At 51.3% G+C, this 13,850-nt stretch overlaps 1 protein-coding gene across 1 annotated transcript; it reads left to right on the top strand.

Moving 5' to 3' along the window:
• The first annotated feature begins 901 nt into the window (after positions 1-901).
• LOC113921553 (keratin, type II cytoskeletal 1b-like) lies at positions 902-12,483 on the top strand. Its single transcript, XM_027592372.1, has 9 exons — positions 902-1,474; positions 6,279-6,493; positions 7,500-7,560; positions 8,083-8,178; positions 9,139-9,303; positions 10,673-10,798; positions 10,918-11,138; positions 11,560-11,594; positions 12,173-12,483. Exons 1-9 carry the CDS (start codon positions 902-904, stop codon positions 12,481-12,483), a joined length of 1,803 nt encoding a protein of 600 aa, XP_027448173.1.
• Positions 12,484-13,850: the final 1,367 nt, after the last annotated feature.

Consider the following 13,850-nt stretch of genomic DNA (forward strand, 5'->3'; position numbering starts at 1 on the left):
TTAAGGGAAACTTTTAAAATTTTATTTTACAAAAGCACTGGTCTAAAATACATTGGAAATAAAAAAAAGAGATTTCATGATAGTTTGTCTTTTGGTCTAGAAGACCATGTTCAGTCCTGGTAGACGCTCCATGCACCTGCAACCACAGATCTTCAGCGCTATAGGACCTCATCTGCTTTGTAGAGGAGGAGCCTGAGGCACATAGAGCAACACATGATGCACCCAGCAAAATGTGAACAGTCTTGGGCAGAGTCTCCTGGCTTTCACTTGCACTCAATGACCACAATACCCCGTTTTCATGTGATTAAAATTTGGGATGTTCATCGTGGTGATAAATGACAACAGGGAGCAGAAGCAGGGGGAGGGGAGGTCAGAACAAAGCTTTCATCTGATCAGGGTAATGCTATGGCAGCAGATGTCTCCACCCCTGTCCCAGCTGTGATCACAAGGCAGCTAGACAACCCCTAGCTTTGCCCCAGATCTCCTGGTCACACCCCAAGACAAACAATTCAATGGTGGAGTTTCTTAGGAAGGTATCAGCTAATGATTTGGGGGAAACCATATAGGAGTTTCCAGCAACTCGGTCCTGAGAGGTTATTGCATTCTGATCTCTAAATGGCAAGAGATGAATGATAAACGATCAAGTTGGGGAAGTTTATCTACAGTACAATTTCTGCAACTCATAGGTGTGAGGTTTTAAACAGATGTTGCTGGCAGGCAAACCAAACATAAATATTCCCCTCCCAGAATTTGGAAGGTGCCCAGCCCAGCAAATGCATGTATATATAGGGACTAAGCCAGATCTCTTGTTAAAGGAGTCCTAGCTTTTTCCCTCCTGGGTCTCTGCCTCCTTCCAGCTGGGACTTTTCTTTTGGCTACTTCCCTGTATGTTCTAGTAACCATGAGCCGCCAATTTAGCTCTCAGTCAGCATTTAGCTCCAGGAGCAGGCGGTTTTACAGCACTGGTTCTTCTGCAGGCTCTGGTGGGGGGAGTCGAGCTGTGGGGTCTGTGTGTCAGGTCCGAGGCAGGTGTGGTGGTGGTGGTGGTGGTGGTGGTGGTGGTGGTGGGTATGGAAGCCATGCCAGGGGGTTTGGTTCTAGGAGCCTCTACAATCTGGGAGGCAGTAAAAGCATCTCCATTAGCTTAGTGGGGAGAAGTGCCAGTGGTTTCTGCCAGGGTGGGGGAGCAGGAGGGAGATTTGGAGGAGGGGGCAGAAGTTTTGGGGGAGGTGGTTTTGGAGGTGGTGGCTTTGGGGGTGGTGGCTATGGAGGAGGTGGTTTGGGGAGTGGCAATTTTGGGCTTGGGGGCTTTGGTCCTTCCTGTCCCCCAGGGGGCATCCAAGAGGTGACTATTAACCAGAGCCTCCTTCAGCCACTTCACTTGGAGGTGGATCCTGAAATTCAGAGAGTCAAGACCCAGGAGCGGGAGCAGATTATGGTCCTCAACAACAAGTTTGCCTCCTTCATCGACAAGGTGAGTACCTCAAGGGCAGGTGAGTCTCTGGCCCCTGATCAAATAACTGAGAGGGCCTTGTGCCCTGCCACCTCTTACCACCTTGTACTATCTCAGTTTGGTGGTAACAATCACTTCCAGAAGCATATGTTCTGGGACCTTAAGAAAGCGCTTATCTCATTAGGCCTCAGTTTGACTTATTGAGGGGATTTATTTTTATCTTTTCTTTTTGGCAGGAAAGCAGGTAAGAAGTGTGAAAATACCCCACAGAAAAAATACATGGTGTAGTGACTTCATTCTCATTCATCATTATTCAGTTTCCATATACGCACTTATCCTAGCCAGCCAGCCAGCCAGCCAGCCATCCATCCAGCCATCCATCCAGCCATCCATCCATCCATCCATCCCACAAACATTTACTAAACATCTACTATATGTCAGATACAGTGCCAGGTACTACAGAGAGACTAGAACACAGGTCCTGTCTTCAAGGAGCCATGACATAGCCCAAGTGAATGCTCTGAGGTTATCACTGAGGGCTAAAGTGAATAGCAGACTAAGTAGGATTCTATCAGTGTTCCTTGTTTTAGTTCATCCAAGGCCAAGAATGGGCCAGGTGGAGCCATTGTAGCCCCTCTCCTTAGTTCCCTAATTAAACCTCAGATTAGGGCTGGTCCAGACCCAGATCAGCAAGCAGAGGCTGGTAGAGGCCTGTGGTAAAGACCTTCCTCCAGCATTTTCTTTTGTCCGGAGGTGGAGGCACAGTAGCCCCTGTAGGCTCCCCAGCGTGTTCTTTGTTCTTGGGGATATGGTGAGAAGCACCCTGGGGCACAAAGGCCCATGGATACTCAGTGACTTCCCGTCAGTCCCGTAGGAACTCAGTGTTGAGGCCAGAGCTTGACCTGTGGTCTGACTGCAGATTAACCACGGCTAAAGTCAACCACTGGGCTGTATATACAGTCTCCGATATCTGGGTAGATGCTGGGAAAGGACAGAGTGTGTGGGCTGGGGGAGGAGGGGTAAGAGTCTTGAGGCCCAGAGATAGCCAAACAGGAGCTCAACAGAACACAGTGCTTCTGGCTGCTTCTGATCACCTTGGATGGGAAATCTGACTGACCGTCATTATACCTCAGGCAAGGGCAGGGACTGGGAGAGCTTGACTGGAGTAAGGAGGTGACCCAACTGGAAGTCAAGACTAAGCTAAGGGAGAAGACAGGAAAAGAGAGGGCTGGAGGTCAGTGAAATGGCCATGGGCTACTGGTAACTGATCTCCTGGGACTCATTTGACTGTGGTTCCCACCATTAATATAGGACATTTGTTGCATTTTATGGTATGGGGCTATGGGCAGAGGCCGAGTTGCAGGAGACTGTGGCAACCTGTCCTTCCCTAAGGCTTGTCATGACCAAGAGGAAAGAGCCCCCAGGACTCTGGCCTGTCTGGAAGGGAGAAGGCTTCTACTGCAGTGGATTCTGACTCTAGTTTCTGGCCTGGTCTTTCTGCTTTCCCCCTTAAGCTGATATAGTCCATCCCCAGAGCCACACGAGAGCCATTCTTTAAAAAACATTGCATCACTTCTCTTTTTGAATCCCCCATTGACTGTTAGTCTCATTTGGAATAAAAGCCAAGATCCTATAAGGCCCTGTGTGATCTGGCCTCCACCCTGCAGCTACTGCTCACCCCTGGCTTGCATTTGTGAGAATTAGGCAACATTACCACCACTGGGTGGAACATCTCTCAAGCTGCACGGTCTAGTGAACAGAGTGAGGGCAGGAGTTTAGCTCCCCACGGTACAGAGTCATTGTCTGCAGTGACCCTACAGTCCCTCCGTGCTCCTCCCCTGTTTCTCTCTTGCTTACTAGGACACTATTGCATGCTTGCATCCTCCAGCACCCCACGCCTGCCCCAGGGCCTTTGCTCCTGCCATTCCCTCTGCTTTGAACGCCTCCTTCCCAAGAGTGGTCTGGCTTGCTCCCTCATCTCCTTCAGGTCTTTTCTCAGATGCCACTATCCTAGCGGGGCCTTCCCTGATCTCCCTTTTCAAAATAGCACCCTCACACCAGCATCCCTGTCCCCCATCCCTGTGTTACTTTTCTCCATTGTCCCTAAGGCCATATGACACACCAGATATTTCACATGCCTCCGGGTGTAGACTATCCAGGCCACTCACCACCTGGCATAGAGGAGTCAACCTCAGCTGAACAAAGCCAGGCCGGTGTCCCCATGGGAAGAGATGGACCCCATCACTTTCCTTCCTGAGGTCCCTTTTCCTTGTCTTTGGTTCTATAAAAGCCTTTGTGCCCATTTCTACTCTCTGAGTGTCCAGGCCTGACACCTGAAGGGCTGATTTGATTTGTCGTTCAACATGTTTATTGAGTAATTATCATGTTCCAGACGATTCTGGGTGTGGGAGATTCAATTACAAACAAAACAGACAAAATCCCCTGCTTTCTAGGAGTTTCCAGTCTATTGAGAGGGACAGCTGTCTACACTTGGAGGCAATCCCAAAGCCCTTAGCATTTCATTAGTCCATGATACTTATGAACTGTCTTCTCTGTGTTGGGTCGCTGTGTGTCCATGGGTCTGAGCACCTTGTGCCCATAGGAGACCAAAGACAACATGGGCCTGCCTTCCTGAGGCTCCCCCAGCAGGGGAGGGATATGCTCAAACAGCACCAAGTGACAGCAAATCATGCCAGATGCTCCGGGCAAAGGACCGTGGGCTATGAAGGCGAGACACCAGGGGGATGTCACTTTAGTTGAGACCAAAGGGTAAATAGGGCATAGCCAAGCAAAGAGCTGGGGAGATCTGGGCTGCCGGAGGCAGCAGGAGGTCCCTGGGTCATGACAAGCCAAGAGGGGTGTGCTTTTTCCAGCACGAAGGTGAGCTCAGTATGATGCTAAGTTTCATCTGTGCTGATGGGACACAGCCCAGGAGTGTTTTGGGGAGCCTGGGAAAAATCACAACGGCTTTCAGTGATTTTTCTAGAGATTAAATCTTATTAAAATTGCCTGGCGCTCCCTGCAGCCAGTCTCTGCCTTTGCGGTTTGGGTGGCCTGACGAGAACCCTGGGTTCTTTTGCTGATGTGCTCTGAGGTATCGTGTGCAGGGGGAGAAGGTGCTCTGGCTAATCTGCCCCTCATTGTTTATTTGATGTGGAGATTCTATTGTGGGCCCATGAGATTTGTTCCCTTCAGTTCCCACAATACTGAGCACAGGGCTGAGAACCCTGTTTGATTTGTCCACCTTCTGGCAGTGCCGCTAGAGCAAAACGAGGCCAGGTGGCAGGAATTTCCCACGGCGGGGTGGGTTTCAAGCTGAGACAACCTGTGAGATCTGCTTGCCTTAGCTCTTGCTTTGATGAAGCTAACAAAAATGAGCCATGGGGAATAGCATTCACTGTGCACGTCTCCTAGCCTAGAGTCAGAATCCAAAGGGAGTTAACAAAGGCCGGCCCCTCAGAAGGGCAGTCCTAAGGGCCAGGGGTTTGGGGCATCCTCCTTGGTGCCCCATTGTAGGGGAGTGTCTTCAGGGTTCTGTTTTGACTGCACAAAGCGATGGGTTTGTGCTCATACACAACTCCCAGGAGGATCCTGGAGTGTGCATGTGTGTGCATGTGTGCGTGTGTGTGTTGTGTGTGTGTGCACGTGTGTGTGTGTCCGCACCTAAGAGGCATCCCTTATCTCCACCTAAGGCGTGGGAAGGGAGGCTCCATCTGAGGGCAACCTGCAGAGGCAAGGTGAGGGTTGATCATGATCATGCGGAGCACAATCCATGTACTTGGTCAGCATAGCCAGTCAGCTCTCTGGACCCTATACCTGAACTTTGTGCCCAGTTTCGGGAAAAGAGATAGAATATAGGAGGATGTCCACTCTCCATTTTCTGCATCAATGAAAGTTAATGAAGAGAATAGCAACATGAGTATTTCCCAAACACTAGACACCCCCAAAGTCCTTACTTTGGGGCATGGGCATGCATTACACAACATTTTTAGAAAGTGGAAACAGGGGCGCCTGGGTGGCTCGGTCAGTTAAGCATCTGACTTTAGCTCAGGTCATGATCTCAGGGTCCTGGGATTGAGTCCCACATCGGGCTTCCAGCTCAGCGGGGAGTCTGCTTCCCCACTCCCTCTGCCCTTTCCCCTGCTCGTGCTCTCTATCTCTCTGTCAAATGAGTAAATAAGACCTTTTAAAAAAAATAAAAAGTGGGAGCATTTATTTTTTTTTAAATTCTGAGTTAACATTTAAGTGAGGTGACCTTCCTGAAACACACTGGCAGACAGCGGACGTGGTGGGGTCTGCAGGATGGGGGCACCCGGGCTGGTTTTTTTTCAGAAATCAGTATAATCTTCTAAGTCAGATTGTTTCTTCTCTCTTATTGTCTCCTCTCCTCAATCACAGAAAACATTTCAGCCACAAAGAGAAATGAGCCTTGGAGATGTTAGTGTTTCAGATGCTCTGCAGCACCGTTTCTGTACGTTGGCACAGAGTGTGGAGCGTGGGAGTGACAGCTCTGTGGTGTAGGTGGCTGTAGCTGAAGGGAAGAAGGCACTCCAATGGAGGTGGTTTGCCTTCAAAACCAGAGTTAGCTTAGTAACTTAGTGTTAATTTTAGGCAAGTTGAGCTTACAGCCCTTGGTCAACCATCAGAAACCACATTGTGTTCTGTGTGTCCTGGTCCCACAGAAAGGGAAGCTCTCAGATCCCAAGAGGGGCCATCTTGATTCTCTGAGGTCCAGATATGCTGTGTGGTTGCCAGTCTTCCCACCCATGGGGGATGCTTCTTGGACCCACAGCCTGGGGTGAATTTGGAAGTCTCTTGCTCCTAGGTGCGATTCCTGGAGCAGCAGAATCAGGTGCTACAAACAAAGTGGGAGCTGCTACAGCAAGTAAACACCTCTACTCAGACGAATAACCTGGAGCCCATCTTGGAGAACTACATCAGTGAGCTGCGGAGGCAGGTGGATTTTCTCAGTGCTGAGCAGATGCGCCAGAACACAGAAGTTAGGAACATGCAGGATGTCGTGGAGGACTACAAGAACAAGTGAGAGCCCAGGCAGGGTAAAGGGGTCAGAGGGAAGCACGGCAGGGAACTGATTCAGGGGCAAGACATTCTGCTTTCGTGTTAATATGTGAAGGGTGGACCCGGGTCCCCAGGTGCAGCCACCCGGCTCTGTACCACACAACCGCAGAGGGCACCATCCTGCATATAGCAGCTCTGGTAGGATGGTGGTACCAGTCAGCTCTCAATTGTATTGGGTGGGTGAGGGCAGACTATCTTCAGGGTGCTGGACCCAGATAAGCCAAGTTCTGGTGGGTTTCGCCACTTTCTAGCTGCTTGCCAAGTCTGTCTTTCTAAGCCTTTAGTTTTTACCTTAGTAAAGTGGGGATGGTAAGCACCCGCCCCGTTGGGTTGCTGTGACAGGCAGATCTGGGCTCTCAGGCTTTGGTGTGCAGCAAGCTGGTTGAGTAGGCCTGGAATGCGACCAGAGTGTTTGCATTTCTAGTATGCTTCCACGTGATGCTGGTGGACTGGGGTGCACACTTTGAGAACCACTTGTTTAGATGACATTATGCTTGACATTATGCTTAATAAGTTCCTAGACTGTGCCTGCACATACTAAGCACTCGCTATTATTAATCATAATGGTCGGGACTTGTCTAATTCCAGATCGGCTGCTCCAGCACTGTGCAGGCAACTGAGTGGCTTCTCCCTCCCCATGCTAGGGGTGTAGAGTGCTACTCTTGACATCACCTGGCACACTAATCAGAGAGTCAAGAGTGTGTGACTCAAAAAGGGAAAGATGAAATTCACACTGAAGGTGTTGGGGGGCAACATTGTAGGTGACATTCTTTTCCTTTTTAAAACAATTTAGTAAAAGTGGCTATTTATGTCCTCAACTGCAAAAAATGGCTATCCGCTGGCAGGGGATAGCCAAAGTCTAACACTAAAAATTTGGGACATTCCAAGCCGCTTGCTGTGAGGAGAAATCTCAAGGAGCCAAGGTCAGCCTCAGCAGCCTATCTGTGTTTCTTACCTCCTCCCACAGATACGAGGAAGAGATCAACCGGAGGGCCAACACTGAAAATGACTTTGTCGTCCTGAAGAAGGTGAAGGATGGGGGAGGTCCTAGGGGGACTGTGGGTCCAGGGGACTGAGCAGAGCGAAGAACTCCTGTAGGATGCTGTGTGACCAAGGGGTGGGCAGATGACTGCTAGGGGCAGCTTGTTGAGGGTGTGGCCTGAAGGCTGGGCCCCTGCACTGAAGGGGTTAAGTCTGAAAGTGATGTTGATATGAATCTTGAGCCTTCCTTGAGTGCTCATCTCTCCACAGTCCTGAATGTGAAGTTCAATCAACTGACACCTGTTGAGTGTCAGTTATGTGCAGCCTTGAGACCTGGGGAGGGACCTGGGTGCTTTGTGTGACTGACTGGGATGAGGGCCTTGGTGTCACATTTCTTCCTGGCCAGGAAAGCCAGAGTTTTTGCAGGTCCCTCACCTGAGTGAGGTGAGGAAATTTTCAGGCAAGGAAATAAACCCAGAGAGGTTTTCCCACTTGCCTGAGTTACCCAGCGAGCTGGTGGCAGGCAACACTTGGACAATAAAGTCAGAATATTTTTGCTTGCCGTTCAGGATGTGGATGCTGCTTACATGAGCAAGGTAGACCTGGAGTCCAAGGTGAATGTTCTCTTTGGAGAGATCAGTTTCCTGAAGTATTTATTTGAGATGGTGAGTTCAGTCCTCATGAGAAACCCTTCTCTTTCCTCACATGTCACAAAGGGTATGGGCTGTTGGAGGGGGAGGCATGAAACCCAGCATGACCCACTAGGGAATCCTCTCTCCAGTAACCTCAACTCTGGGACTGGAGTCAGCCTCCCAACCCCCAGTGCTCAGATTCCTGGGTGCAGGTGCTGGAGATGGGAGGCAGGGAGTGTCCTGAGGGAAAAGATGGAGCAGCTCTTGATTCTATCTGGAAATGAGGTTAATATCCAGGACATACAGGGACAAAACCGACCAGAAATCTTCACCAGTGCTGGGAATCCAATAGGGCTATTGGGGAATTCTGTCGGAGAGGACAGTGTGGATCCTAAAGGGACGAAGCCTACAGTGGTGATGGATAATACCCTTCTACCAGCCCTGGCCCTACTGTTGCTCATGTCTACCTTGGGCCAGGTGCTGTGCAAGGAGCTTTGCCACGTCTTGGTCTCCATTCTGCTGATGAGAGAGCTGAGGCACTGAGAGACTCAATCACTAGCTCAGTCACTCATCTAGTTGGTGGTAGAGCCCAGGCTCAAAAGTGAGGGAGTGGCTGTGCAAGGAGAGTCCTTTCTATGGCTCTGAGAGCTCATGTATTTCTCAAGGAGCAAGTCTGCCTGTCAGAGGGCCCAAGATGGCAGCCAAGCCAAGTAAGGCAGGGAGAGAGGACACAGGAGAGGCATGATGGGCAGGTAGTGCCTACAGGAGCTCTGAATTCACACTCCTTTCTTCTCCCCAGAAGCTAGGTCTGGCGGCCTTTACCTTTAGTTAAGACACCTCTTGGGGCACAACAACTATCCAAAGAACTTTCCCCAAGACTCTCATCTGGCCCAGGCTTCTGGTTTCCCCAAAGAGCCTTGAGGGGACAGTAGAGGGAACCTGAGGCCCCAGGAGGAGAGTGGAAGGAGTCAGCCTGTGGTCTATGCCTTGCAGGAGCTGTCCCAGATGCAAACCCACATCAGCGACACCAATGTCATCTTGTCTATGGACAATAACCGCTTCCTGGACCTGGACAGCATCATCGATGCGGTGAGGACCCAGTACGAGCTGATCGCACAGAAGAGCAAGGATGAGGCCGAGGCGCTGTACCAGACCAAGGTGGGCACTGCTGTCCTTCCACCCAGACTTGGTACCCCAAACCAGACATGGCCTCAGAATTTCTCTCATCTTTCTCTTATTTTGGAAGTTATTTTATATATATATATATATACATATATATATATATATATATACACACACACACACACACACATACATTTTATACATATATATAAAATTTCATTTACTCCTTACAACAACCCTGCGAGGTAAGGAGTTGATTACCCCTATTTTGAAGATAGTAGAGTATGAACTCACCTAGTTTGCCTAGGGTCTTATGGCTGGTAAGCGGCACAGGCAGGACTTAAGTTTAGGTGTCCCGCCTACAAACCCATGCCCTAAACCACTATAATGTTTTAATTCTTACTTTTTTCATAATGAGATCTTTTAAGCTGTAGTTCTGTACTTTACTCTTTCACCTATTACTTGTGAATGCCGTTCTGTGACATTAAACGTTCTACGCCATTTTTAATAGCAGCATGATGCTCGGTGGTAAGAATTTACCTTTATCAGATAAACATCTCTGTGGCTAAGTCTTCAGGCACATCTTTGATTACTTCTTTAATATCAGTGGACTCGGACCTTTTTGGAGGGTGAAGACTGTAGTTAAGGGTCAAAGGCCGGTCCCTACATTCTGAACTCCTGACACTTGGCGATCTGCTTTCTCAACTCCAATTTTGGCGGGCCTCTGTCTCACTGCCCTGCAGGCAGGGGTTCTGAGTGGCATGGATTTCAGCATCAGACCGGGGAGGTGGATGGTCAACAGGGAAAGCATCAGAATGCAGAGCTTCCCTTGAACCAGCAACCCCCTGCCCCTTGCTTCCTCCAGAGCCCTGCCCATGGGAGCCTACTGATGGGGCCATGTAGATACAGAAATGACATAGAGAGGAGAATGGGAATCAAGAAGGGGCATGCTGATGGCCTCTGAGGAAATAAGGTCATGGCTGCTAGGGAAACCATCCTGGAAAAGGGTAGGAAGGAATATGGGTGTGGTGGCAAAGGGGAAGAGGTCCCCGTGTGGGTAAGGGCCTGTAGTAAGGTTTAGATGGGGGAACAAGTAGGTGGAAAAGGGCATCCAGGAGTAGCTTTGTCTGTCTGGGATGTGGGTCTGGCCCAGAGACTGATGAGAAGGAGGGAGGCTTGAACAACACTGTGTGTGTGTATGTGTGTGTGTGGTGTCCTGACTCAAACGAGGGAGCTTTAGTACGGGAGTGTGTATGGCGGGTATCACAGCTCTGGGGGTGGGGCGTACCTGGGAACTGTCCCTGGAGAGCAGCTTTGGGTAGGGCCTGGGAAGGTAGACTCACTCCCTCGTGGAAGGCCTCGTGGTGCGCAGCAGGTTGACCACGATGTTGCCTTTGACCCTCAGTACCAGGAGCTCCAGATCTCAGCGGGAAGACACGGAGACGAGCTGAAGAACAGCAAGATGGAGATCGCTGAGCTCCACCGCACTATCCAGAGGTTGCAGGCAGAAATCAACAACATCAAGAAGCAGGTGAGAAGGATGCTCAGGGTGGGCTGACCAGACATGCCGCCTCCCACAGGGCCCTGCCAGATGGGGCTCCTGAAACTCACCCCCCATTCAGTTCTTCTTTGCGACTTTCTCCTGAGCAGATTGAGCAGATGCATATGGCCATTTCGGATGCAGAGGAGAGAGGAGAGCAGGCCCTTCAGGATGCACGGCAGAAGCTGCAGGACATGGAGGAGGCCCTGCAGCAGTCCAAGGAGGAGCTTGCCCGACTGCTGCGAGACTACCAGGCGCTGCTGGGGGCCAAGCTGTCCCTGGATGTGGAGATCGCCACCTACCGCAAGCTGCTGGAGGGCGAGGAGAGCAGGTGGACCATGCTTCTGGGGCCTACGTGCAGGCTGCCTCCCTGAGTGGTGGGACCGACTATTTGGAGGGAAGACAATCCTTGTTTTCTGGAAAGACTGGTAGCCCCGGGCTGAGCAGAAACATTCAAATCAGAAGCAGAGGATGTGTCATTGTCATCATTCCCCTGCCTCTGAGCAGAATGTCCTTATACCCCAACCTAAGCCACTGCAGCCAGTGCTAAATGGCTTCCAGAAACTGTTTAAAACCCCTTCTAGCCCCTCACTCCCTGACCTCCTGGCCTGTGCACCCACCTTTCCCTAAAGCTTGGGGACAGTTTTTCACTTTATGGGACTGTCTCTGCTCTGGATGTCTCCAGGCCGTCTGTCACCTGCCTTCCCCAGGGCTTTGCTGGTCTGACCGATGTGCGTGCTTTGGTTTTACAGGATGTCAGGGGAGCTGCAGAGCCACGTGAGCATCTGTAAGTAGCAGGGTCCAGGTTGGGGGCTGCTTGGGGTCGCTGGAGGGAGGGCCGGGGGAGGGGCAGGCCATCAGGGACCGGCAGTCAGCGATTTTGTTTCTAGTCCTGCACCATGAAAAACCACAGTGAGCCCACAGACTGGGGAGCCTGGAGAAATTCGCTGAAATAAATTGTTACGATTTTAGTGCTTATGTATCTTAATGTTGATGAGACCTCATAATCAGTAGCAGCTTAGAGCTCGTCAAGGTATTTGGCTAATGAAAACGGGTCCTGACATGCTTTGTCTTTTTTTAAATTATTATTATGTTCAATTAGCCAACATATAGTACATCATTGATTTTTGATGTAGTGTTCAACAATTCATTAGTTCCGTAAAACACCCAGTGCTTTGTCCTGTGAAGAATACTTGGAAAACGGGAAAATTTTCATCCTGTATGGTTTTGCAAGTCAGACGCTCCCTGCGACTAAGGGTGCAGGAGGCTGCCCCAGGGCGGGTGCAGAGGGGTGCAGAGGGGAGGTGCAGGCGGGTCCCCCGGCCAGCCCTTCTGACCCCAGCTCGGGCTGCCCTCTCCCCACAGCTGTGCAGAGCAGCCAGACCACCATCAGCGGCGGCGGCCGAGGCTCTGGAGGCTCCGGCGGAAGTTACGGCGGAGGCTCGGGCGGAGGCTACGGGGGCTCCGGCGGCGGCGGCTCCCGTGGGGGCGGCGGCAGCTACGGCGGGGGCTCCCGAGGGGCCAGTGGAGGTGGTTACGCCGGTGGCGGCGGCGGGAGCTACGGAGGGAGCAGCCGGAGCAGCAGCAAGTACGGGGGCAGAGGCGGCGGCGGCTCGTCCCGCGTGCAGATCATCCAGACCTCCACCAACACCTCCCACAAGCGAATCGTGGAGTAGAGGGAGGCTCACACAGCCCCGCCGGAGGGCGCTCTCCTGTCCCCTCCTGCGCGCCCTTCCTGAACCCCTCTCACTTACCTTTCCCTCATGGGTCTCAGCAGCTTTGCTAACACGTTCCACGCTAGCTGGTGAAGCAGGCGGATAACCCCAAACAGCAGATCTGTCTTTGGAGGGCGCTGGCTGGTGGTCAGAATCACAGCCTCTCTCCACTCAGACTCCACTCGGCTGGCCCTGCCCCTGCCCCTGGGGACACCCAGGGGCCCAGTCTAGCACTGGAGAAAAAGAGCCTGTAGAGTATCTACAGAGCGGATAATGGAGAGTTAATGTCAAGGGCACCAGGTTTCTCACCCCCAGGCTCCCTTTCCTGCACCTGGGCTGCCCTGTGAACAATAATCTCTCCCTCAGGGGACCCACAGAACGAAGCGTTTGGGCGAGTAGCTTGACAAGAGGAACCTCTGTACTGGGGACCCATTCCTGTCTGTTGGTCTGTTAGCCTCATACTTTCATGTTGATGGAGAGTATGGATTTGCTGTCCTCATCAGGCACCTTGAAGTATGTCTGGTCCTGATTCCGCATCTCCATCTTAAGAAGCATTATTCTCTGGGCTAACAGCTCAAGGTGGGAGTATTTCAGAGGGCATGCATCCTTGTCCCCTGGGAGGACGAATTATCCCCGAATAGAGGAGTCAAGGGGAAGCCATGGAGTTCTCTTCTGTCCTGCCTCTCCTGACAGCTCCATTCGTCGGCAGCCTGGCCCTTCCTGAGCTCTGCTTCATAATGGCCCTTCTGAGAATTGTCCAGGAGGCTGGGCACATGCCACCCAGAGCTGCTGTGTCCAGGTGCCAGGCCCGGAGGAATTGGAAGATCAAGCATGGGTCTTGGGAGGGTTCAATTCTGACCAGTCCTGAAGCTGCCCGTTATGTAAGGAAGCATGGTGCCCTTTCCCGGGCTTTCAAAGTCTCTCTGCCTCCTGTTCTCTGTGACTGAGCACTTCGTGAGAATTTGACCCTTCCTTTCAGGCCTTACACAGGATGTTTGAGATAATGTTTGAGATGCGCTGGAGGGGACAGGAAGGGGAAACTATCAACCAACTAGCAGGCCTGGAGAGGGGGAGGGTGGTGTTGCTTCTAAGATCTGGAGTCACCTTCGCTTCCTCGCTGAGTCCTAACGCAACCTCCAAGTCCCTGATTCTCTTGGGGGCATCGGACGGGCTCAGTAGGGGTCCCCTGCAGAGTGCCGTGACCGCATCATTTCCTGGTTGAAGATTGTACCTTGAAGGGCTGGACATTTCTGGTGTTTCTACAATAAAATTTTCTGTGATCTCAAACTGCTGTTCAATCAGAGATAAGTGATTTCTTCTTAAATTTC

This window comes from Zalophus californianus, chromosome 9, assembly GCF_009762305.2.
Source record: "Zalophus californianus isolate mZalCal1 chromosome 9, mZalCal1.pri.v2, whole genome shotgun sequence".
In the NCBI taxonomy this organism is placed as follows: Eukaryota; Metazoa; Chordata; class Mammalia; order Carnivora; family Otariidae; genus Zalophus; species Zalophus californianus.

Excerpts from the sequence above, each read along its gene's own strand:
- LOC113921553 (XM_027592372.1), top strand. The coding sequence starts at position 902 with ATGAGCCGCCAATTTAGCTCTCAGTCAGCATTTAGCTCCAGGAGCAGG. Across the intron at positions 6,494-7,499 it reads GTGGAGGACTACAAGAACAA|ATACGAGGAAGAGATCAACC; the intron begins GTGAGAGCCCAG and ends CTCCTCCCACAG. Across the intron at positions 10,799-10,917 it reads TCAACAACATCAAGAAGCAG|ATTGAGCAGATGCATATGGC; the intron begins GTGAGAAGGATG and ends TCTCCTGAGCAG.